General features: G+C 45.7%; 1 protein-coding gene across 3 annotated transcripts in view; it reads left to right on the forward strand.

Annotated features, from left to right (window-relative positions):
• The window catches only part of RNF19A (ring finger protein 19A, RBR E3 ubiquitin protein ligase), a 94,257-nt gene that overhangs the window by 66,098 nt on the left and 4,131 nt on the right, over window positions 1-24,028 (forward strand). For all 3 annotated transcript variants that reach the window (XM_066578384.1, XM_066578385.1, XM_066578386.1), the window contains exons 2-8: window positions 739-1,484; window positions 10,048-10,256; window positions 11,603-11,747; window positions 15,438-15,600; window positions 17,031-17,145; window positions 17,698-17,859; window positions 21,005-21,218. In XM_066578384.1, coding sequence (XP_066434481.1) covers window positions 907-1,484; window positions 10,048-10,256; window positions 11,603-11,747; window positions 15,438-15,600; window positions 17,031-17,145; window positions 17,698-17,859; window positions 21,005-21,218 — 1,586 coding nt within the window. In that variant the 5' untranslated portion in view covers window positions 739-906. The remainder of the gene's footprint in view (window positions 1-738; window positions 1,485-10,047; window positions 10,257-11,602; window positions 11,748-15,437; window positions 15,601-17,030; window positions 17,146-17,697; window positions 17,860-21,004; window positions 21,219-24,028) is intronic.

Raw genomic sequence — 24,028 nt, forward strand, 5'->3', positions numbered from 1 at the left:
GTAGCACTTAGCTTTGCCTTTTTTGCCTGTAATATAATGGCTGGCCACTGTAGAGAGAACGGAGCTGTTGGCTTTTTGCAAAAATCAGCTCTGTGCATGAGCACATCAGCCCAGGAAACAGCTGATTGATGGGGATCTCTGCTGATGGACGCTTCACCAATCCACTATTGATGACTTTTCCGGAGGATAGGCTATCGATAATTTACAATTCGACAACCCCTTTAAGGTTTAGTACGTCCTGAAACATGTAAAAAGCTATTTTAGTGACTTTTCTCTCTGCCATTAGACTATGAATGTCACCTACATTTTTTAAACTCTTGGCCCGCAGTCACGTAGTTGCTTGTTTCAGCGCCCCAGTTGTCAGTAAATCTCACCCAAATACTAAATGTAATGCTTGTAGCAAAACCAAGTGGATTTATGTACAATTAACTACAAGAAGTAGGCCTTAAAACGAGGCAGAAAGTGATTTTATGGTCGACTTGTAATCTATGGGAAAGTTTGTTTTGCTTGGAGGAAATCATTTGGCCTCTGCGTTGGTGACCTCATCCTCTGGCCGGGGAGCACTACCAGGAAGTGTTATCCAGTAGTTCTTCCCCGCTGCAGTCCTGGCCTTCATCCATTTAGATTCTTTAGTTCCTTTTTCATTTCAGATTTATGAGACGATTCATCGCACTCCGAAAACGTCACTCAGTATTTTTTGAGTTGAGTTAACTTTTTTTTCCTTCTTTTAATCCACAGACGAACTTGGAGAGGCCCTCCCTACGACTGAAGACTTTTCATCTGAAATCGGAGAACTAGAATTGCCTGGCAAGCTGGATGCTGTCTGCCCAGGACTTCTGATACGGCTTGGAACTATGACCCGCGCCGGGCACACATGCTGAATGAATCATCTGTGGCTTAGTAGAAATGAGTTTGCATCGACAGATGGGTTCAGATCGGGACCTGCAGTCGTCTACTTCCTCAGTTAGCCTTCCTCCAGTCAAAAAGGCACCAAAGAAAAGGAGAATGCCATGGGGGTCCATCTTCCGAAAGAAAAAAGACCCAAAACGGAAATCGAGGGATCTGACCGGCGGGGTCGATGGGATTGCTAGCATTGAAAGTATTCATTCGGAGATGTGCACTGATAAAAATTCCATCTTCTCTGCCTCAGTGAACTCCTCGGACAATGCATGCGTTAGTAAGCCGAGCGGGGACTATATGGAGTGCCCCCTGTGCCTTTTACGGCACTCCAAGGACCGCTTTCCGGAAATTATGACCTGTCACCATCGCTCGTGCGCCGACTGCTTACGTCAGTACCTGAGGATAGAGATCTCGGAGAGCAGGGTCAATATCAGCTGTCCGGAGTGCTCGGAACGCTTTAACCCTTATGATATCCGTTTGATACTTAACGATGATGTATTGATGGAGAAATACGAGGAGTTTATGCTCAGGAGGTGGCTGGTCGCGGATCCAGATTGTAGATGGTGTCCAGCTCCGGATTGTGGGTAAGGATTGTGCATGTAACGTAGTGACAATGTCCATCCAGTTCAGACTGTTCTCTTCCCTTTTGTTGATCCAGAGGAAGGCAAAAAAATCCCTTATAAGGTGGGAAGCCAATTAACCCGATTTGGGGAGGGGGGAATTCCTTCCCGATTCCATAATGGCAGTCAGAATAATCCCTGGATCAACATTTAAAAGTTCCTAGCTGACTCCAAGACCTGGCTTGCTGGATATTGTCTATATCCTGTATGTACACGGTATTTACTAGATGAGTCAATCCGATCAATATCTGAACCATCAGTATCACTTTATAAGACCTCTTCATTATAGATCCCTCACTATTATATGTGGTCATGTGACGACTTCTGGTGAATGGACTGATGAAAGTTTTAAAGAATCACCTTTTTAAAGGACCATGTCCTTAAGGGGTTAAAGGGCTTGTCCAATGGAAAAAAAAGTCTCCTATCTACAGGATGGGAAATAAGGGTCCTTTGTGACGGAGCAAGAAATTGTTTGAGCAAGCGATGACTGACGGCCGATTTCTTTAAAATGCAGTCAGTTTACACTGGCAGATAATTGTTGCCATTGTTTTGCTTGTTCACTCGATCGTCAGGCTTTCAGGCGAAGGGGAGCGACTGAACAATCACTGTTTACACGGAACGACTTGCCGATGACCGAACGCTGGTTTTTATGTCCGCATAGAATGAACTACAAATGCTAAGAGAATGAATTCTCATTCAGTTGTTGGCGGTGTTTACACTGAAGGATTCTCATTCAGATTCGCACAGTCTAACAATTGGTTTTTTTTTTAACGATAATTGCTCTGTAGAAAAGGGTCTTAACTTGTTGTTTGGGGGTCTGACTGCGGAGCCTCCCACCGTGTCACACATGCGAACCACGTCTCCATTCAGTTCAAAGGGACTGCTAGAGATGGCTTCCTGCAAAGTGATCGGCTATTGCCAGCAGTCGTATTAAAATGAATGGAGCTGTAGTACGCATACCTGACTACCACTTAATTCATTTTAGGGATGCTCTTAACCCCTTCCTCACGGTTGGGGGGGCCCTTCCATCGGACCACTACCAATCAGCAAGTTGTCTCCTATCCTGTTGATGGGGGATAACTTCTTTGCATTAATAAATTAAGGGCTCATGCCCACGAGCGAGTGCCTGCTGGTGATCACGGATTTACGCACTCTCCATTAATGCTATATTAACCCTTTCCAATCCACTGTGTGATGTCTAAAGACACTATGATTTAAGGCTGTACAGCTCCGATGTTGGAAGACGTCCGTCAGGGTTCTCTTACTGTATATTGCCAGCCTCTCTGCTGTTGTAGCCTATCCAACGTGTCACCTCATGCAGTACTGGCTTTAGCCAGCATATAGCGCTGTTGTATAACGGCAGAAAGAGAGCAAGCCCCCTAGGAAAACCAGGATACAAATTGGATTGGAAAGGGTTAATGGAGACCTCCCCTGGCGTAAATCTGCAGCAAATAGAACATGCCACAATTTACTTCCCGCTGTGGAAGTCCATGGTAGAATTCTGCTTGGGAGCATTGGCAGGCAGAAAGCTATTAGGCTCAACAGAACCTAATACCTGCGGATTTCCATGGCAGGAAATGCGATAGAAATCAGTCCATGGGCATTCACCCTTAAAGAGTCATTTCACTTTTTACAAAACTTTGTCATGTTGGAGCGACATATCAAAAGTTTTAGTTCCACCGCTGAGACCCCTGCCGATCACCTGAGCGTTGTGCCCTTTTAGCGATTCATATTGCTTGCCGGCTCCTCTTGGCATCTGATGATGGTTGCACAGAGATACTTTTATAGACCTTTTGTGCGTCTGTCTTCAGCTGCAGAGAGAATCCAGCGGTGTGTGCAGTGCTGCAGCCCCCTTGTTTTCATCAAGCAGTTGGATTCCCACTTGTTGAAACTTTTAACATGTCGCATGTTTGTAAAAAGCGCAGTTACTCTTCCAGGCTGCTTTTACACGGCCGAGATAATCCGTGAGATTTTTGCCTGTGCGGCGCAGAAATCTTGCACGAATATGAACCCCATTCTTCTGAATGTGGTCATATACAGTACATGAGCAATTTTCTCCGCTCCCCATCTCTCCTCCCCTCCACCGTATCGCATCCGCGGGGACATAGCACGTTCCCGAGCCCAGTATCAGTTTGCATTTCATAGCTTGATATCGCGCTCGTCCGTGTGAATTTAGCCTAAAGCCATTTTCACATGGGCTACAAAATCGCAAGATTTTCCAGCGATGCAACAGCACTGCAAAACGCATGTTTGTGAAACCCATGCTTTTCAATGGTTTCCTTCACAATAGTAATGTTTTCACTGTTGCTATGTTGCAAGAGAAAAAAATCGTGGCCTGCTCCATCTTTCTGAGATATATGTATGTGTGTGTATCTAGAGATGGAGCTGGATATCTAATCTACTGTATATACTCACGTATAAGCCGAGTTTTTCAGCACTTTTTTTAATGCTGAAAACGCCCCCCTCGGCTTATACTTGAGTGAGGTAACAGAAAAAAAAAACTGCAATACTCGCCTCCCGCCGGCGTCTGTCTCTGGTGCGATGGTCTCCCCGGCGGTGCTGCAAGCTGCTTGATAATTCTCCCCGCTGTCCTCTCCCTGCTCAGCTTTGAATTCCCCCGCCGCCAGCGCTGTGTAAGTAACCAATGTGATTGGTTTATTGAGCGCCGACTGTGATTGGCTGGCGCTCGATCCAATCACAGTGCTTACTTACACAGCGCTGACGATGGGGGAATTCAAAGCCAAGCAGGGAGAGGACAGCGGGGAGAATTATCAAGCGGCTTGCCGCACTGACGGGGAGACCATCGCACCAGAGACACAGACGCCGGCTGGAAGGTGAGTTTTGGGGTTTTTTGTTTTTATTTTGCAGTTTGTTGCGGATTCATCATGGATTTCACCCATATATATTAAATGCACAAAAATCATAACTTTTTAACATATTCATGAACATGCTACAGATTTGAAAATCCGAAAAGTGCGTTTGCTCTTTTTTTTTCTACCCATGGATGAGTTTCTCTAAACCTCCTCCACCTATGTTGTAGTGGAAATTACTGTAGATGTCCACAGCCAGTGAACTCGGGTGCAGTTTGGGGGGCTTTCAGTGCCGTGCTCACTAGATCTCTGCAACAAAACATGGTGTAATCTGAGTCTATCTGCGTTCGGGGATCCATCACAGAGATCCGGCATGAAATGATGAAGTCCTGTTGAAAGAACTTTTTTTATCCAGTAATTTGCCAAGACGGCTGAATGGAAACCGAACGGACCCCATGATAGTCATTTGGGTCTGGTCAGTGCCTTTTGATTCCATCATGGGTCCGTTTGGACAGTGGATTCCCCTGTTCTGCTCCCATAATGTACAAGCAAGATGGAACCTCAATGCGGATGTGAAGAAAGCCCCCGACTCGGCTCTACTATTCCGTTGGCATTTTGTGGCAGTTCTGTGCTGAACTTTCCGACAGTCATAAAGAAGATCCATCCGTTCTCCGGACAAGTCTGTTTCAGTAAATCCTCTTTCGCAGTAGTGTAATGGCGTAGCGGGACACGTTGGTCACTGGGGCTCTTTGGAAAGGAGGATGATTAGCCCATGGCTTTTTGAGTGGAAATGAGAAGTTGTTGGGTGCAGCGGTTTGATGATGAGGAGAAGGAACTTCTTGGGGGTCCGCCGACATCCCTGCACTTCTTACAGTCCATGAAATTTAATATGATGGAAGTAATTACTGGGCTTATGAAGGAAGTGCCGCAGTAAGAGTAATAAACCGTCATACAAAGGACATCTGAAACGTGAGACCGGAATAGAAGTGACCTCAAGCGCTAGACACGGCTGGGGCTTGGCAGAAAACTACAGGCCCAAGAAACAACTTATGACCTCAGCTCCGTTGGCTTCTTGGCCGAAAAAGTTTGGAGCCAAATCAAATTTTTGGTTGCCAAATTTAAATCCATTTCTTAATGATCTGGCTGAGAGGACTGGTGGGGTGCAGCGCCGGCCCGCTCTGCTTCTCTAGCTGGTGGTAACTTTGAACTTGACTGTTTACAGTTCTGTTGCGGAGAGCTGACACTTTCTGGACAGCCCTGGGCTCTTGCTGTTGGTTCTGCTCATCACTTTTCTTCTGCCATGGTTATTGTTGTCGCCCCGTCATAATAAATACAAGGGATTTCTGTGAATAGAACCCATTGATTTCAATGGGCTCGTTCATATTTAGGCTGTGGAAAAATATAAAAAAATACAAACTGCGGCACGTACCATCTTTGGCAATATTTACACGCTTAAATACTGTATTAGGTATATGGCGCACATAACTGCATTGTGCAAACATGCACAGAATTACGTATACACACAACATTTTTACGTAGCCAACACCTGCACTACGCCGGCGTGAATGCATCCTAAGGCTTGGAAGCGCTTGGTCTGGCTAGTTGTATGCAGCCAGACCGCTCTCATCTATGGTGGCCGGTGGCTGTATTATTCTGCTAGTAAATCGTGGTACCGCTGGCATAGGTGGTGGGCATGACCCAGTACATGAGGCCAGCCGTCTGTGCATTTCCAGTCTAATACTCCCTCCTATAGTATATCCAGTGTCCTCATCTTCCAGTACACATTACATATATCCTCCAGAATGCCTCCTGAAGTGTCACCTGCACAGATCATCCATCTCTGCTCTCTTCCCAAGGTAGCTTAGGACTGCTGCTCACAGCTGGATATTTGCTACGGAATCCGCAGTTGGTTTCCTCCCCTCCAGCAGTATACAGGTGCGGTGCTGCTGACTAGTATACGGATACGGAGCCCCCTCTCCTCCCCTCCAGCAGTATACAGATGCGGTGCTACTACCTTGTATACGAATACTTAGCCCCCTTCACAGCATGATCACATCCAGAGCTCCTACCGTCCCACGGTCATCTTATTCAAAGCTCCATCTGCAGCCCCTACGCCTCCTGATGATGGTAGCGGAGGAAACGGCATGCTGGGACCCCCACCTGTCTCCTGGTCCTTGTATGCATCAGGACCAGCGGCGCTACATCTAGCAGGCGTGCCTCCTGTACAGCGCTTGTGTGGATGCAGAGGTGTTTTAGTGTACAACATGGCAGCTGGCCACAAGTAGCTGCAAGACTTGAGTCTTGTTTGCAAATTCTCCGACACTTTGGCAACTGTTGCCATCTGCAAGTCAGAGTGCCACAGATCTGAGCGTGTGAAGAAGCCTGTAATGCCTGGGGGTATACTGGGGGTCTGAGCGCCGGAGTTAGTCAGTACGTTGACATTTAGGTTTCAGCTTTTCATCTAGAACCAGAGCTCCCTCGGTGCCGGACTGAAGACCCCACAGCTTGGAGCTGGTCACAATGTAGTTAGTCCTTCCATGTGGTAGAGGAAAGAAATGGCGGAAGACTGGAATGCAACTTCCTTGTTTTAAAGGGGATTCTGTCATTAGGTTCATGCTGCCCGAACTTCTGGCTCCAAGAACCCAGGACAGGGATAGCGGTTACCCGCTTTATTCTGAAGCGCTGCTGCATTTCAGAATAAACGCACTTTGAGTCTGAGCTGATCTCCAAGTCACGGGGTGGGCCACACATACCTCTCCCTGCATGCTGATTGACAGCTCACTCCCTATACACAAAAGAAGGCCACTGCAGCCCACCTCGGTGACTCGGAGATCAGCTTTTATTCTGAAATGCTACAGCATTTCAGAATAAAACACCCAGAGGGGTAACGGGTATACCCCCTCTGGGTTTGTGTTGCCAGTTGGGCAGCATGAACCTGATAACAGAATCCCTTAACCCCTTGAGTGGCACGCCCGGAAAATTTCCGGGGACGAGCTCCACTGCTCATAGCAACATAGCCTGGAAGATTTCCGGGCTATGTATCACTATGGGAGCTGCAGAGCACAATGCCACAAGCTGTGACAGTGTGCTCTGCCTGCACAGACCCACAGAGAACAAAGCAAGGGCTTTGAAAAACCAGCAGAAGATATTGCCCGGCAATGTCCTGCTTTGTTTACAAGTTGCCATAGAGACCATCGGCTTGTAAGAAGCAAGCCGATGGTCTCTGTGGCAGGGAGAGCTGGTTGTTAGCTGTCAGAGGACAGCTAGGTACTAGCTCTTACAGCAGAGATCAGAGAAAACCTCCGATCTCTGCTGTGTTAACCCTTTACATGCTGCAGTCTATGTGACTGCAGCATGTAAAGGGTTGTCACTGCAGCATGTAAAGGGCTGTCACCATCGGACCCCCGGAATGTGATCAGGGGTCCTGATGGGTCCCTGTGGAAGTCCCCTAAAGGGACAAAAAAAAAAGAATTATTTTTAAATTAAAAAAAAAAATAATAATAAAAAAAACAAAAAAAAACTTGTCTCCCTTTACTTTGTAAAAAATCAAAAATATCACACATGTGGTATCCATGCGTCGTAATGACCCAGAGAAGGAAGTTAATACATTATTTAACCCCTTAATGACATGGCCCCTTTTTTTCTTTTTTCCCCATTTCTTTTTTTCCTCCCCCCTGTTTAAAAAATCACAACTTGTCCCGCAAAAAACAAGCCCTCATATGGCCATGTCAATGGAAAAATGAAAAAGTTATGGCTCTTGAGACGCAACTGCAAAACTAGTTGAAATTCAATGATTAGACCATTTTAAAAAACTTGTCCTGGTGGGTCTGACAGGGTGGTAGGAAACCCGCTACTCAAGGGGTTAAAGGCTTTGGGTTGCCTCCAAAAGTCAGTGTGTGGCCCCAGCCTAAGAGTGAAGAACTGGTGCCATTCCCTTCTAATACCCCACAGGAGAGCGTGTGCAAACAGGCGTTGCTCTCTGCACGGTTTTGTCATGTTGGGGATGGGGCAGAATCTTCAGTACTTGAGTTATGGCCCAAAGTCATGAAAATAGAATTTTGCAAGCATTTCTACAACTGGTGACACGTTTTGTCACCCTTTTGAAAGTCCTTTTCTTTCCCCCTCCCTTTTTTATAACCTCCACTTTGAAGTATAGAGATTGAATATCTCTAAGAATTTGTGGAAACCGACTTTTCTTACAAATATCCCAGTATCGGCTGTAAACACAAGAGAAGCCCTCTTCTCATCTGACGGGTCTGTTGTAGTAAAACCCTGTATTCCCCATGAATTGCATATCTGGAGCATCGTTTCTTGGCCATCTTAACTCCTTAGTGACGGCCCCATAGTGCTTTTATGTCCTGCAGCTGCAGACGTGTATAGAGGGGGATTGCAAGACTATCTCCCTCCATACATCCCGGGTGTCAGCTGTTTCTTACAGCTGACACCCATGGGCAACAGCCCCGACGAGCCATGGGGCCGATCGGGGGCTGTTAACCCTTTGCATGCTGCTGTGAATTCTGACAGTGGCATTTAAATCCCCCGAACGATGTATAGGGGTCCCATACGGCCCCCCTACGCTGAGATCGCAGAGAGCAGTGTGGGTGTCATGGCAACCGGGGGCCTTCTAAAAGGCCCCAGGGCTGTCTTAGCAGTCTGTCTATCAAACCATTCCCATGGGGTCACCTGATAGACTGCCTGTCAGTTTGCAGTATGATGTAATGCTACGGAATTACATCATACTGCAGGAGCGATCAAAGCATTGCATGTTGTGGTCCCCTAGGAGGACTAAAAAAAAATGTAAAAACAAGAATAATAAAGTTTTACTAATTATTAACGTTAAAAAAAGGAATAGAAGTTAAAAAAACAAACCCTTTTGCCATATTTACAATAAAAGAATCGAAATAATAAAACAAAAATACATATTTGGTATCGCTGCATCTGTAAAAATTTGATCTATCAAAGTAATGCATTATTTTCCCCACATGTTAAACATCATCCGAAAAAATAACTCACCAGAAATGCACATTTTTTGGCGCCCTGTTTCCAAGGAAAAAATGTAATAAAAAGGATCAAAAAGTCGTATTTATTCAAAAATGGCAACAATGGAAACTACGGGATGTACCGCATAAAATATGCCCTCGCACAACTATGTCGACGCTAAAATAAGTTATTGTGCGCAGAAAAAGGAGACGGAAAATGATTTTAAAAAATTATTTATCTTTAAAAAAAAATGCAAGTAATTCAGCAAAAAAAAATACAAGTTTGGTATCGTAGTAATCGTACTGGCCCATAGAATAAAGTTATGTCGTTTTTGTTGCAGTTTGCGCATGGTAGAAACTGCAGCATGTCTTTCCATTTTTAAAATTTTTTAACGTTTTTCAGTACATTATATGCACCATTGAAAACTACAACTCGTCCCGCTAAAAACAAGCCTTCATACAGCGATGTTGGTGGATAAATAAAGGAGCTACGATTTTTTAAAAGGAGGACAAACGAAAATGGAAAAAAAAACAAAAAAGCTCCTTTAGGGGTTAAAGAACAGCACAACTGGGGAATGGTGGGCAACTTATTCATGATTTCCAAGAGGGACATCACAAGGCAGAGCTGTAAGAAAAACTGCTGCAGGATTGTCTTATGGGGCGTACAGGGATTTATGAGAGACGGGTCCGCTTTATTTTTTGCTTTGTCTTCAAAACTGTCCCTTTTCTGTCTTCTAGCTATGCCGTCATCGCTTTTGGTTGTGCCAGCTGCCCAAAGTTAACCTGCGGCCGTGACGGGTGTGGAACGGAGTTCTGTTACCACTGTAAACAGATATGGCATCCCAACCAGACCTGCGACGCTGCACGACAAGAGCGGGCTCAAAGCTTGCGCCTAAGGACCATCCGCTCGTCATCCATCAGTTACAGCCAGGAGTCCGGAGCCGCAGGTACCTTGTCATGTCTGTAGATGTATTGTGACTGTTAGTGAGGCATCTTATCACTGTACTAAGTGATTATCTCATGAGCGGAGCACATCGGGGCCTGGCAGTGTGAGGATGCCTCCTTATTACACATCCCGCTGGCATGAAGCCCAGAGTGCCAGCGCTCTTCTGTAAAACAATCGCCAGTATTCAATGATGTAGGCTAGAATAACACCCCTCTATTATTCACCAGGCGTCTGTCTGATGCGCTGGAACATCACTGTCTGATGAAGGGTTTTGCTTTTTTTTCACGCCAGGGTGGTGCTTGGCATCGCCTGTTCACACGGACCTACTACTGGTATATGGACTGAAGCAGTTATCCTGTAGAGGACATATCAGGACTGTCTGCTTCTCTCCAAGTACCGGGACTGTAGCAGTGGGCTACAAAACACTCCTAGTGGTGGGGTTACTCTGGAGCTCTTAAAGGGGCTGACCGGTTACTGGATAACACTGCTGCAATAACTCCGACTATCTGAAAATAACAGAGCAGTACTTACCTCTCCTCTACCTTGGGGACCCAGCGCCGTAGCCCCGCCGCTCTACTGGTGGAAGTCACCTTGCCGCTGCTGAGTCAGGCTGCAGTGTTTCCATTCTGAACTCCTGGCGTCATGGCATCCAGGATGAGAGCTCTGATGCCAGGAGAACAGATGGTGACGCTGCATCCTCTGATTGGCTGCAGTGGTCAGGTGACTTCCGTCGACATCTTCCACAACGGTCACTGCGAGGATGGCGGGGCAACGGTGCTGGACGCCTGCTGCAGAAGAGGGGCAAGTACTGCTCTGTTATCTTAAGACTTTTGGAGCTGTTGCAGCAATAAATCAGATAACTCCTTTAATTATAGGTGAAGAGGCGGCGCTGTCCTGCCCTCACATCAGCGGGGACAGCTGCATAACGTTACAGCTCTGGCTCTGCTGACTCCATTACTGCCATTCTTCATACTCGCCCCTGTTCTCCAGTGCGGCCTCTTCATAGGTTCAGCTCCCAGTTCTGTGAATCACGCTCACTTCTTTAGCCCCATTCTTTGCACTCAGTAGTTCAGCTACCGTGACGCACTGTTCCAATTTCCTAGAATCTGCAGGAAATCTGTCCTTGGGTAAATTGTGTTTATGCCAATATGGTAGAGTGCAGAGTTGGCATCGTGGCGGGTGATCAGGGGATTCTTGAAGTACAGGTTTACAACTTGCAGGTTTCTGGTGTTAATAAGCTATTAGCGACCACAAGACATAACCGTAGCGCCAGCATGGAGGTTACTATAAATGCCCCCACCCCCAATCCCTCTTACTAATAGGGCTTTGTTCTGTTTCCCTCACTAGCTGATGATATCAAACCTTGCCCGAGATGTGCTGCATATATTATAAAGATGAACGATGGGAGCTGCAACCATATGACGTGCGCCGTCTGCGGCTGCGAGTTCTGCTGGCTCTGCATGAAGGAGATCTCAGATTTGCATTATCTCAGGTAAGTACTTGGCTGCACCATGCCTCCTGTCGCTGCCACTGAGTGACGAAGCGTCAACTTTTCACCGTACATGCAGCACTGCGCCATTGACAACGCACCGTGTAATTATTAAAGGGGTGGAGGGGGGGGGGGTTGCATATAAAGTTGCACCTTACTTCAGCATCGGTTTAGGAAATGTTGAGTACCGGGTTTCTTCGCTGTAGAGGCCTGAATGGCATTTGATGTGACCGCCAGCGCTCGGGACGATATGCTTCAGCAGTTCACAATTGCAGGCTTGGCCACAGACATGTTCAAACATTGTGATTAGGGCCACATGAGTGTAAGACGAGACTTGTACGCGCAGTTAATATGCCGCCTGCACTCTGCAGTCCTGGAACAGAAATCTATCATGAACCCGGAAGTTGAATAGAGCCGTGGAACATCCGTGTGCATGATAGAATCCACGTAGGAGAAATCGGACACAGATTTTACTTGAATACTGCGACCCTTTACGCTTTAAAGGGGGTTACCAGTGAAATACTATTGATGAGCTATCCTCAGGATTGGTCATCAATAGTTGATCAGCTGGGGTCCATCGCTCGGGACCCCGACCGATCAGCTGAGTGGGCGCATGCTGTCAGCGCTGCAATAACACAGAGGTTGGAGCGGAAGCCTCCCCGTCAGCCTCCTTATAGTAACCTCAGGCACAGTTACAAGCACCGGCCACTACACAGTGGTTGGAGCAAAGACTTCCGCTGCTTCAGCTCTGACCTCTGTGTATTTGCGGCGCTGACAGCATGCGACCTCTCAGCTGATCGGTCGTGGTCCCGAGCAATGGACCCCAGCTGATCAACTATTGATGACCTATTCTAAGGATAGGTCATCAATAGTATTCTCCCTGGAAAGCCCCTTTAATGTCTGCCCTGGTTTTGTGGAACTGCTGCTGTGGATCTGTCTGTGGTTAACCATTTATTGAGGCTAATCTGTGTGGTTAACCCAGAAGTGTACAACATGCGGCCCGCAGTGCCATTCTTTGCACCCCCGATCATCTGGGGACCGAAATATCTGTGCGGCGGCTCACATGTAGTTTCCATGTCGAGTGAAGAGTGGCGGCACAAAGCAGGGAAACGGGAACGGGTATGTACTAAGGATGCACTGTGTAATCATGTCTGGGTGCCCTATTTATTGGGACAAGTACTAAGGGTGCACTGTGTAGCCATGTCTGGGTCCCTATATATTAGGACAAGTACTAAGGGTGCACTGTGTAGCCATGTCTGGGTCCCTATATATTAGGACAAGTACTAAGGGTGTACTATGTAGCCATGTCTGGGTCCCTATATATTAGGACAGGTACTAAGGGTGCACTGTGTAGCCATGTCTGGGTCCCTATATATTAGGACAAGTACTAAGGGTGCACTGTGTAGCCATGTCTGGGTCCCTATATATTAGGACAAGTACTAAGGGTGCACTATGTAGCCATGTCTGGGTCCCTATATATTAGGACAGGTACTAAGGGTGCACTGTGTAGCCATGTCTGGGTCCCTATATATTAGGACACGTACTAAGGGTGCACTGTGTAGCCATGTTTGGGTCCACTATATATTAGGACACGTACTATGGGTGCACTGTGTAGCCATGTCTGGGTCCCTATATATTAGGACAAGTACTAAGGGTGCACTGTGTAGCCATGTCTGGGTCCCTATATATTAGGACAGGTACTAAGGGTGCCCTGTGTAGTCATGTCTGGGTCCCTATATATTAGGACAAGTACTATGGGTGCACTGTGTAGTCATGTCTGGGTCCCTATATATTAGGACAAGTACTATGGGTGCCCTGTGTAATCATGTCTGGGTCCCATATAGATTAGTAGAATAAAGTGTCTTGATCCCTTTGGCACTCCAGAAATGAGTTTGAGAGGTAAAGGCATTGTATATGCAGGCAGCTCTTTACATTGTAGTTTATAGGACATCCATAATTTACAATGGAGACACGTATGCATTGTCACCTCCTCTCTGGACTGCTAATTGGGGGGAAGGTGATGAACCCCATTCTCCCAACACGTGGGAGTCCCGGAAGTGGAACTTTATTTACTGCGGCATATACTTGGAATAATACCATACATGTCTCAGGTGGGAATAACCTTGCAGCCCTGGGAAGTGGTTCACTGTGGCAATGTGGCCTTCGACCAGAAAAAGTTGTGCACCCCTGGGTTAACCCAACACAAACCAGAGACAAGAAGTGACGTCACTACTTTTTTCGCACATACTGGTGGTGGTGAATCGGCTCTTTAGTCTATCCCCATTCACATGACTGGGTCACTAGTGGATTCACATTCACATGAATGAGACCCCTATTTGCTGCGGATTTGATGCACAGCAAAATATGGCGTGTGCTCACAGCCTAAGAGCGTTCTTCAGCTAATCCATCACTGATGGAAGAAAGTCAGGACATTTGGCAATCTCACCTGTTCCGGGTACTCTGGGGCACTCCCATCTTACTCAGCCCGGTCCCCAGACTTAGAGAAGTTTCTGCAGGATCATTTGTATATTTTTGTGTATTTTACATTAGAAGAACTTGTACTGCTAAACTGAGACATGCAGAGAGAACCTGTTCCCAGCAGCATCGGGGAGCCGGCAGGGGCTGATTTACATGGTTTTGCTTATAGATGCCTGCGGGTGTCCTACAACTATATACAGACTTCTAGAGCAGCGGACACCCGACCCCTCGGCTCTATCCTCTGTAGATGTGAAGTGGGAAATATTGCCATTCCTTTTACTGGAAAGTAACAAAAAAAATAGAAAACAGGAATGTGTATGACATGGAGAATGCGATTTAAGTTTTCGTGGACAGTTTTACTTTTTTATTTTTGTTCAAAATGTAACTTTTTTTCATCTATCCGGTGAACTATTTTTACCCCACGTAGTGAATGCTGCCATTTATTGCCGGTCGGCTCATGTTTATGGCATTGTTCCTGCTGCGTCCTAAAAAACCATCACGGCTCTCGCTGCCCAGAATAGAGCAGGTTAAATAGAAAAAGACCAGCACAACGACTATTTTAGAACCTGTAACTTTTGTTACTGTATCCGAGTACAGGGAAGTGCCAAAAGCCACCAGATGCTTTCATCTACAATATGTTCGGCCGCAGGTTTCTTAAAGGGGTTTTCCGGAAGTAAAGAACAAAGACATTTTACAGGCAGGGAATGGATTACAGTAAGAAATAAGCTATTCTCAACGGTCAGCGGTCCAGCGATGCCAACGCATCCGCAGCTGTCATGTATTAATTATTAGACTTGTGACCGCTCCGCCAATCGCAGGCTTCAGTGGTCTGCGCCATTGATGGCAAGATTGCTACTGAATGCAGCGATTGGCTGAGAGGTCACTTGTACAATAAATGGGGCGGCAGGACCAGAGGGGAGGGGAATGGTCTGGCTGCGCGGTTCTTTAGAGACCTAATTCCGTACTCGGACTTGAGTGTATATCACTGGTTGCTCTTATGACTTATCTTGTCCTTTCATCGCCTCCCCTGCTCGCTGTGAATCCCGCAGTCCATCCGCTGCCGGTTTTGGATGTGGACTTTACAGAATCTCTGCTTTCTATCTGCACATTTATCTGCAGTGACTGGAAATACGCCAGCGGGCAGAATGATCCTCTTGTTTTCTGTGTACTTGAGGCCTCTGTCAGTATACTCATAGTATCCTTTGTTCCTTACAGTCCTTCCGGATGTACATTTTGGGGAAAGAAGCCTTGGAGCAGAAAGAAGAAAATCCTTTGGCAGCTGGGCACCCTTGTTGGGGCACCTGTAGGCATAGCTCTGATAGCCGGCATTGCCATCCCTGCAATGATTATCGGTATACCTGTATATGTAGGAAGGAAGGTAGGTCCTGTTCTAGGATTATTTTACTGCTTATATTGTTACTGAGATTTCCATTGCAACTTAAAGGGGTATTCGGTTTTGTGGAGGAAACTGCAAATTTTCACCCATTTACTGGATGGGTGAAAACTAATCGTTAGGGGTCTGACCAATGGGAATACACCTATTTCACACAACAGAAATGCTTCTCCCTATTCTCTGATGTAGCTGTGAAGGGGCCGTTGGTCGCACATGCGTTGCAGCGGCTCCATGCATTTCAATGGAAAAACTGATAAACTTTGTGCTTGGCTGTTTCCATCAGTTCCATCAAAATGAATTGAGTGGCAGCACTGAATTTCAATGGGGTTTCCAAAAATGGCCTAGCATAGCGCTTGGCCATATCGCATGTGCGACCAGCGGTCTATTTGCAGCTATTTTGGGGAATAGGGGAAAAAAAATCCTACCGTGTGAAATTGAAGGGGGGACACGGGTCTCCTGTTTTTGGGATCCTACAGGTTAGACCCCCACCTCTACGATCTGTTAGTTTTCACCCGTCCAGTGGATAGATGAAAACTTGTAATTTCCTCCACAAACCAGAATACACATTTATTAATCATTCGGTGGAGAGCTAATCTGCATACTTTCTCCCAGGGAGCATTGCCTGAAAGAATCCCTAGACCAATTAGATCTCCACAATGTGCCACGTACTAGCAACTGAGAAGATAGTGGGGCTCTGAGATCCCCGATACAGCAACTCCCCCATGTTAGTTTTGTAGAAGGAGCTGGTCATGATAGATCCTCTAAGACGTATGTTGGTCTCATCTGGGTATACTTATAATTTTTCTTGGCGGAAACCTGTATACAGGTGAAGTTTCTTCCACACTGATTATGCTCGCCATTTTTAAAACCGTTTCCTGCTGTACATCCTGACGCAAACTCTATGGCCACACATGCGTCTCGTAATTTGGCGCAGTTCACATCAGGACACTTTGGACTTGAATCACTGTTTTTAACTGCCCGTCTAAGTAAATTTTGCCCTGTGTGTTTGCACATAATTGCACGTATGCTGTTATACTACCGTATATAGTACATGGCGGCACTGTTCATAGAGGTGGTCGTGTCTCTGTTGGCCACATAATACATGCAGGAGCCACACCGCATCTCTACGCCATTGTTTCCTATTAAGGAAGATTCTCAGATGTAAGGGTTGCTGCGTTGGGTACTTGGCGTCTGTATCGCTTCATCTTCGTGTTGGAGCAGTAGTGGCCGGTGGAGCCATCTTTCTGGAAATGTCCCTGGATTCAATTTTGTTGTTTTCTGTAAAATTGTTTAAAATGGACTTTTTTTTTTCTTTCTATCACATTATCGTACAAGACATCGAACAGAATGTAATGACTTGTGCAGCCTTGCAAATGGTTCTACTGTGTTAATTAACACATCTATATTTTCCTCAGATTCACAATCGCTATGAAGGTAAAGACATTTCAAAGCACAAGAGAAACCTGGCGATAGCAGGCGGCGTCACCTTGTCTGTCATCGTATCCCCGGTAGTCGCTGCTGTAACCGTAGGTGAGGGATGCTTGTTTGTATCAAAACCAGTTCACATGTTACAGTGAAATTGCAATTTTTGCTACAATTTACATACAACTTCGTATCATGTAATAGAGTTGTGTAAGACAACTGCTTACATCGTAATTGCCCAATAACTGGTTAAAGTACAACTAAACTTTTAAAACTTTTTTTACATGTTTTAGTGACATGTCAGATGTTTTGATGGGTGGGATTGTGGGTCCTGAGACCCCACACGATCATTGGTCTTGAGTCCTGTGCCCATTTGGCTGTCGTTGCAGATGGTGGATGAATTCTATAGACTTTGTATGGAGCCCATAAAGTGAGCCGAACAGGCCCAGCACTCGGACAAGCACTTCTGCCTGTTCGTTCTAGTAGTTGTGGGGTTCTCGGATCAAAATGTCTGACTTGTCACTATGACATGTTAAATAACCATTTAGATACCCTTTAAAGTGATTCCTAATGGGCACCATAGTTTTAAGACTTTCTCTAAACCTTTGTCGTATGCATGTCAAGAACCCCAGTAATGTTAGTGGTAATGTTGTTTTGCAGGCATTGGCGTTCCTATTATGTTGGCGTACGTCTACGGGGTAGTCCCAATATCCTTGTGCCGAAGCGGAGGTTGTGGGGTGTCAGCAGGCAACGGGAAAGGCGTCCGGATTGAATTTGATGATGAGAATGATATCAATGTTGGTGGAGGGAACACCGCAGCAGGTGAGGCCTTCATTATGCTTGTTCCTCACAGATGGGTAAGGCAGTTTCCACACTGTTTAAGACCTCTGACCTATACTATGTCATTCCTTGATTTATTTGCATTATGACACATGCAGACTTGGATGGAGGCCAAAAGGACATTCTTCGGGGCTCCCGTCTGACTAATGGACCCCTATGGACACATTTGGTGTGTACGCCGGGAGCTTTCCCTGTGTACAAGCTAAACATGGGGAAGAAAGTTGGGAGAACTCAGCCGACTACTATATAGATAACTTGGCGGGTAACTTGGCATTTTAAAGTTTTTAATGGTAAACTTCAGTCAGACGGGGCTGGAGGCAGATTTTTTAAGGTGCTTTTACATGGAACGATTATCGTTCAATGTAAATGCATGCAGAAAACTGAACCACACAGTGTTCTATGTAAGCAGGCATTCGGTCACTTATGAACGACTGCCTACTTACTGTGAATGGAGGCGGACCGGCTGGAAGATCCTCGTCTGGCTACGCTTGTGTTAAGTCAACGATGCTCATTCTTGTGTAAAAGCGCCAAACTGTTATTGCTGGGGTGACTTGGCAGACAACTGTTGCCCAACCGTTCGTCCCATGTAATCGCACCCTTAGTCTTGTCACCAGTGGACGCCTACACATTTGTGGCCGACCGGCTTCTGGCATATAAAATCTTTTCTGTCTTTGCTTCCCTCTAAAAAAAAACCTTTCTCTGCACATTATAATAATTCGGTTGTATATTCGGTGACTGCACTGCCCTCCGCAGAACCACACCGCGTTAATTTATTACCTGCTGGTTGTGGCACTTGTTGGTAGAAAATGGCCCACATGTATTTGAATACTGGTTAGCAATCTCAAACCACTAAAATTAATATTAACCCCGTGCTGCAGAAGCAGTTCAGCAGGAGTCTGAGAATAAAAGTACAGTGCTGCCCCCTACTGATGAGTGTTGCGGTTACACAGCTGTAGTTATCTCCTCCCATATAAGGAAAGATTAAGATCCAAACCGCTCTTCGTGTCGGAAGAATATTTCCTGACCAGAGCAAGCCAAGAATCTCCCGGCCAAGATAGCAAATATGTTCTGTCAGATTTTTCCAAGGACACTCTGTAACAGCAGAGAACAGTCACATTTTTACACCCATTGTTCATTTTGTAAGACAGCCCTCCCTAGTGCGGGATATATGTATACTGGGGTGTAAGCAGAGCTCGGCTCTAAGACATCAGATCTTCAGTAGTGCTGGGCTGATCCTGAGGCAGATTGATTTATGTTTTGAGGAAATTTTTTTTATTGCTTGAGTTGCGACTGTTCGCAGTTTAAACCCCACCAATACAAATTAGTACGATCTTTGTTCTCCAGGAAAGGGGGATTACAGTTTGGGGCATACAGAGCTTGCTCTACTTCAAACAGCTGTAGTCCTGTCACCATGTCACTTTAGAGCCAAGTTTTAAAATGATACGAAAAGCATGCTTGTAGCACTGATGGAACTAAAGCTACAGCTGTTTGAAGTGGGGCTGGGAATACTCTAATTAACAGCTTTCATTAGAGTATGTATGCATTGCTGGGAGCAGAGCAGGGAGCAGAGAAGATCTGATTCTTCTGCCTGTCCCAGGGAGGTGCCAAGGACTTTTCTTCATGTTCACCCAAAAGCACCTCTCACCCTCTACCCCCATCATATTTGCTCTATGATTGTCACATATGAGGGCTTTTTTATCCTAGATAAGGAGTGAGAAGCAGAGTATTCATTAATCTCTCCTCTATGCCTTTTAACCCCACAGATGCTGCAGTTATTGCTGACTGTGGATTTCTAAAAACTACATTAATCCAGCACAGTAAATTCCATTAAAAAAAAGGAAAATGCCAAAGTAGCCATTTTTTTCTGTTCCCATATACCTGAAAAAGGTACGCGTAAAACTACAAGTCCAGCAAAAAAAAAACCCCTACAGCTTTGTCAACGAAAAAAAACCCATCTGTAAATGTGGATTTGTCGTAATCGCAGTAACTGGTAGAATAAGGTTTAACGCACTTTTTATACCACCTAGTGAACACTTAAAAAGCAATCGTGAAGTTGCTTTTCTTTCCATTGTCCTCCAGTAAAAGTGAATAAGTCATTCAATGCATTCTATGTAGCCGAAACTGGTTCCTATAAAAGCTAGAACCCGTTCTACGAGCCGGACGAAAAGATTAAAAGCTGGAACACTAAAGCTGCTGCTATTTACTGGCTCCTAAGGCCAAAATTAGTTGTGTCATTAAAGGGTTAAACCTGGATTTAAGGCGACTGATTTACGCGCCAAATATTTTTACACGGTTTACATATCTCTGTTGTGGAAATCCCCGATTCTCCGAGATCTGACGTCATGCCATTTATATGGCGTATGGGAAGTGCGAGCTCCGAAATGTGTCACATCACACTGTATATCTTATAGAGAGGTTATATATTGCTGTCAGCTATGAGAGCCACTCGCATGTATACAAAGTGCGCGGTCTACAGCAGCCCTCACTATATAACAGATATCTACTATCACACTGTTACTTTGCCAACATGTATTGACTATAGCATTCAGAGCGGCAGATCTGTATATACATGATGATCACCCCGACGCTGGCGGCCCACACTACAAGGCGGTACAGCGCTGTCAGGTTCCACAGTGTATTTTTCATATGCCGTATATTTTATTTCCTGAAAGGGCTGTAAAAGTTCACAGAACATTCATCAAATTTTCATCCTGTTTTCACATATGTACAAGCAGAGTCTGGGGAAAATAACTCACTTAAGTCCTCCTTGTAACTTCCTGCCCGGAGTGTGTTTTGGCAGAGACCAGCGTTGCCGTTCATTAGACATGCCAAATTGGACTGATGATCTTCATACACCCGGACCTTGTCATTATTTGTACCATTTTATGCTTCTTTCACACTGAGTGTACATATGTTCCAAGAAAGCGCCTTAAATCCTAGATCCGTTTGCCTCCTTCCTGATGGTTTCCACCAGGGTTTGGGCTTTTTTTTTTTTTTTTTACTACGCAAAAATGGCAGCGTGAGTGTAGCCATACACACCCTTTTATGAACTACCTGTCTACGTTATTTTACATGCCCTGCGCCATTCTTTATATTACCCCAACTTTTTGTTTGTGTTTTGTTATAGATGCCACATCTGTAGCAGAAGCTCGCCACAACCCCAGTATTGGAGAAGGAAGCGTTGGAGGAATGACCGGCAGCTTGAGTGCCAGCGGAAGTCACATGGATAGAATCGGCACCATCCGGGATAACCTTAGTGAAACAGCCAGTACCATGGCATTAGCAGGGGCTAGCATTACCGGTAGCCTCTCCGGAAGCGCTATGGTGAATTGTTTTAATAGGTAAATATTGCGACCAGCTGCTTGGAAGGCCCACGGTTGTGGTCTGAAAACACCAAATAAAGTAAATTGTGACATAACTTTTCCTAAGCCTTTATTACATAGTATAAGAGCAGTTAACGAGGCAATCGCATAAGTGTGTATGGGACAAGTGACATGGTCAGATGGGGAGAGGCTTTGTTCTCATTACTGTGGCGAAGTTACTAGACCTGCCCCTGTGGGGGTTGAAGGCAAAACATTTCCATATCAAAGCAATGATAAAAAAACTAGAAATAACTTCTAGGCATTAATACCAAATACAACAACAGATATGTTTGTTCCTCGTGTTCATGTACTGTATCCTACAAATCATCTGTGTGCATGATCCTGCATGCTAGTGGTATACATAGTGATTAATCATATCGTATGCTACTTGAGATCATTCTTATATAGCGTCATAAGCTTCCAGGGTCTGGTATACAGAGAGGCTTAGTACATAACTTGAATGAATAAATCCAAATTAAGTAATCATGTACCAAAGACTGGTACAGAAGGGGAAAAAAATGACAGGGAAAGTACAGGAGAGAAGGCCCTGCCCACGAGGACTCATAGTCAACAAGGGAAAAACCGAGTACAGGAGAGAAGGCCCTACCCACGAGGACTCATAGTCAACAAGGGAAAAACCGAGTACAGGAGAGAAGGCCCTGCCCACGAGGACTCATAGTCAACAAGGGAAAAACCCGAGTACAGGAGAGAAGGCCCTGCCCACGAGGACTCATAGTCAACAAGGGAAAAACCGAGTACAGGAGAGAAGGCCCTGCCCATGAGGACTTTGTTTCTTCCTTGTAGACTCTGAGACAGTACAGGAGAGAAGGCCCTGCCCACAAGGACTCATAGTCTACAAGGGAGAAACAGAGTACAGGAGAGAAGGCCCTGCCCACGAGGACTCAGTCAACCAGGGAAAAACCGAGTACAGGAGAGAAAGCCCTGCCTACGAGGACTCATAGTCAACAAGGGAAAAACCGAGTACAGGAGAGAAAGCCCTGCCTACGAGGACTCATAGTCAACAAGGGAAAAACCGAGTACAGGAGAGAAGACCCTGCCCATGAGGACTTTGTTTCTTCCTTGTAGACTCTGAGACAGTACAGGAGAGAAGGCCCTGCCCACAAGGACTCATAGTCTACAAGGGAAAACCGAGTACAGGAGAGAAGGCCCTGCCCACGAGGACTCAGTCAACCAGGGAAAAAACCGAGTACAGGAGAGAAAGCCCTGCCTACGAGGACTCATAGTCAACAAGGGAAAAACCGAGTACAGGAGAGAAAGCCCTGCCTACGAGGACTCATAGTCAACAAGGGAAAAACCGAGTACAGGAGAGAAGGCCCTGCCCATGAGGACTTTGTTTCTTCCTTGTAGACTCTGAGACAGTACAGGAGAGAAGGCCCTGCTCACAAGGACTCATAGTCTACAAGGGAGAAACAGAGTACAGGAGAGAAGGCCCTGTCCACGATGGTTTAGAGTTTACAAGGGAAAGAACGTGAGGTTGACTGCATTGATCATCAATGGTATTTCTAAATTACTGCGTATTATGCACACGCTTTGCTCCCCTTTTATATAACAAGAATTGCAATATTAGAAGTTCCTTTCTATAGTTTTCTTCCCAGTACGGCTGCATACAAGCTGTGGTGATTCAGGTAATAGAGGAGAGCTGCTGCAGGGAAATTTATATTCTCAGCAGATTCTCTCCCTGTGATTCCCACTGAATGCAGATGCCAAAGGCCCAATGTCAACGGGCGGATTTGATTTGTGGAATCCGCACGGGTCACCTGCGCAATAGATCCGCAATTCAAAGTGCCCATAGAAAAAGCATTGACATCCGCAACCGAATTTAAGCATGCAGATTTGATTTGTGGACCGTTTGGTGCGGAAAACAAATCGCAGCATGCTCCATTTCAGTGCAGATTCCATGCGGACGGGCTCAATAGAAGTCGATGGGTACAGACGATCCACAGTGCATCTGCAATTGTATTTGAAGGTTAAAATCAATTGTGATTGGGGGGGGGGGGGGACGGACAGATTTTTACCGCATGGATGATCCGCAGTATATCCGTGTGGAAACAAATCGCATCTGTGATCGCTGGCAAGCATTTGAAAATCATTTCTGCACTGGCATGCAGGTGTCACGGAATCTGCGCGTGCCGTGGACATGAGGCCTAAATCTCAAGAGGTTTTGCAACCCGTACTCCCTGGCGGCTCGTCACTTCCGCTGCACCGCTCCTTGCGAGGAAAAATATTAGGTCCATACCGTGTATCTGTTTCTTCTCCTAAAAAGGCTACACACAGGTTTTTTTTTCCGGCTTTTGTTCTTAACTTCTCCCCTCTACCACCACAAATAATGGCTGTCTATTTAATGCTTGGACACTTTAAGTCCACCGGAGAGCCAGACTCTTAGTGTAGTGGCTCAGAGAGGGAAGACTTGAGCAGGGAGCCTTCCCTTACTGTAATGCCTAGATTGAGACAACTTCGTTGCCACTCTATGGTGCCGTATTCCCATTCAGAGTGCCCACCATACAAGCTCTGCGCACAAAGATTTGCGCAAATTTTCTATTCGGTCAGCTGTGCAATTCATCTAAATTAGATTTGCACCTTGACCCCATAGCATTTTACCAACCTACAGACAGTAGGGCAGAATGAGTGTAGTGGCAACTGACTGCAAGATCAGACTGTAAAAGGTTAAAGGTCATGGCAGACTTTTTTATGTTTTTAGTTTTAAAGGGGTTCTATCAGAATTGCTTTTTATCACCTATTCCTAGGATAGGGGCAAAAGTCTGATCAGT

The sequence above is a fragment of the Eleutherodactylus coqui genome, chromosome 9 (genome assembly GCF_035609145.1).
Source record: "Eleutherodactylus coqui strain aEleCoq1 chromosome 9, aEleCoq1.hap1, whole genome shotgun sequence".
Classification (NCBI taxonomy): Eukaryota; Metazoa; Chordata; class Amphibia; order Anura; family Eleutherodactylidae; genus Eleutherodactylus; species Eleutherodactylus coqui.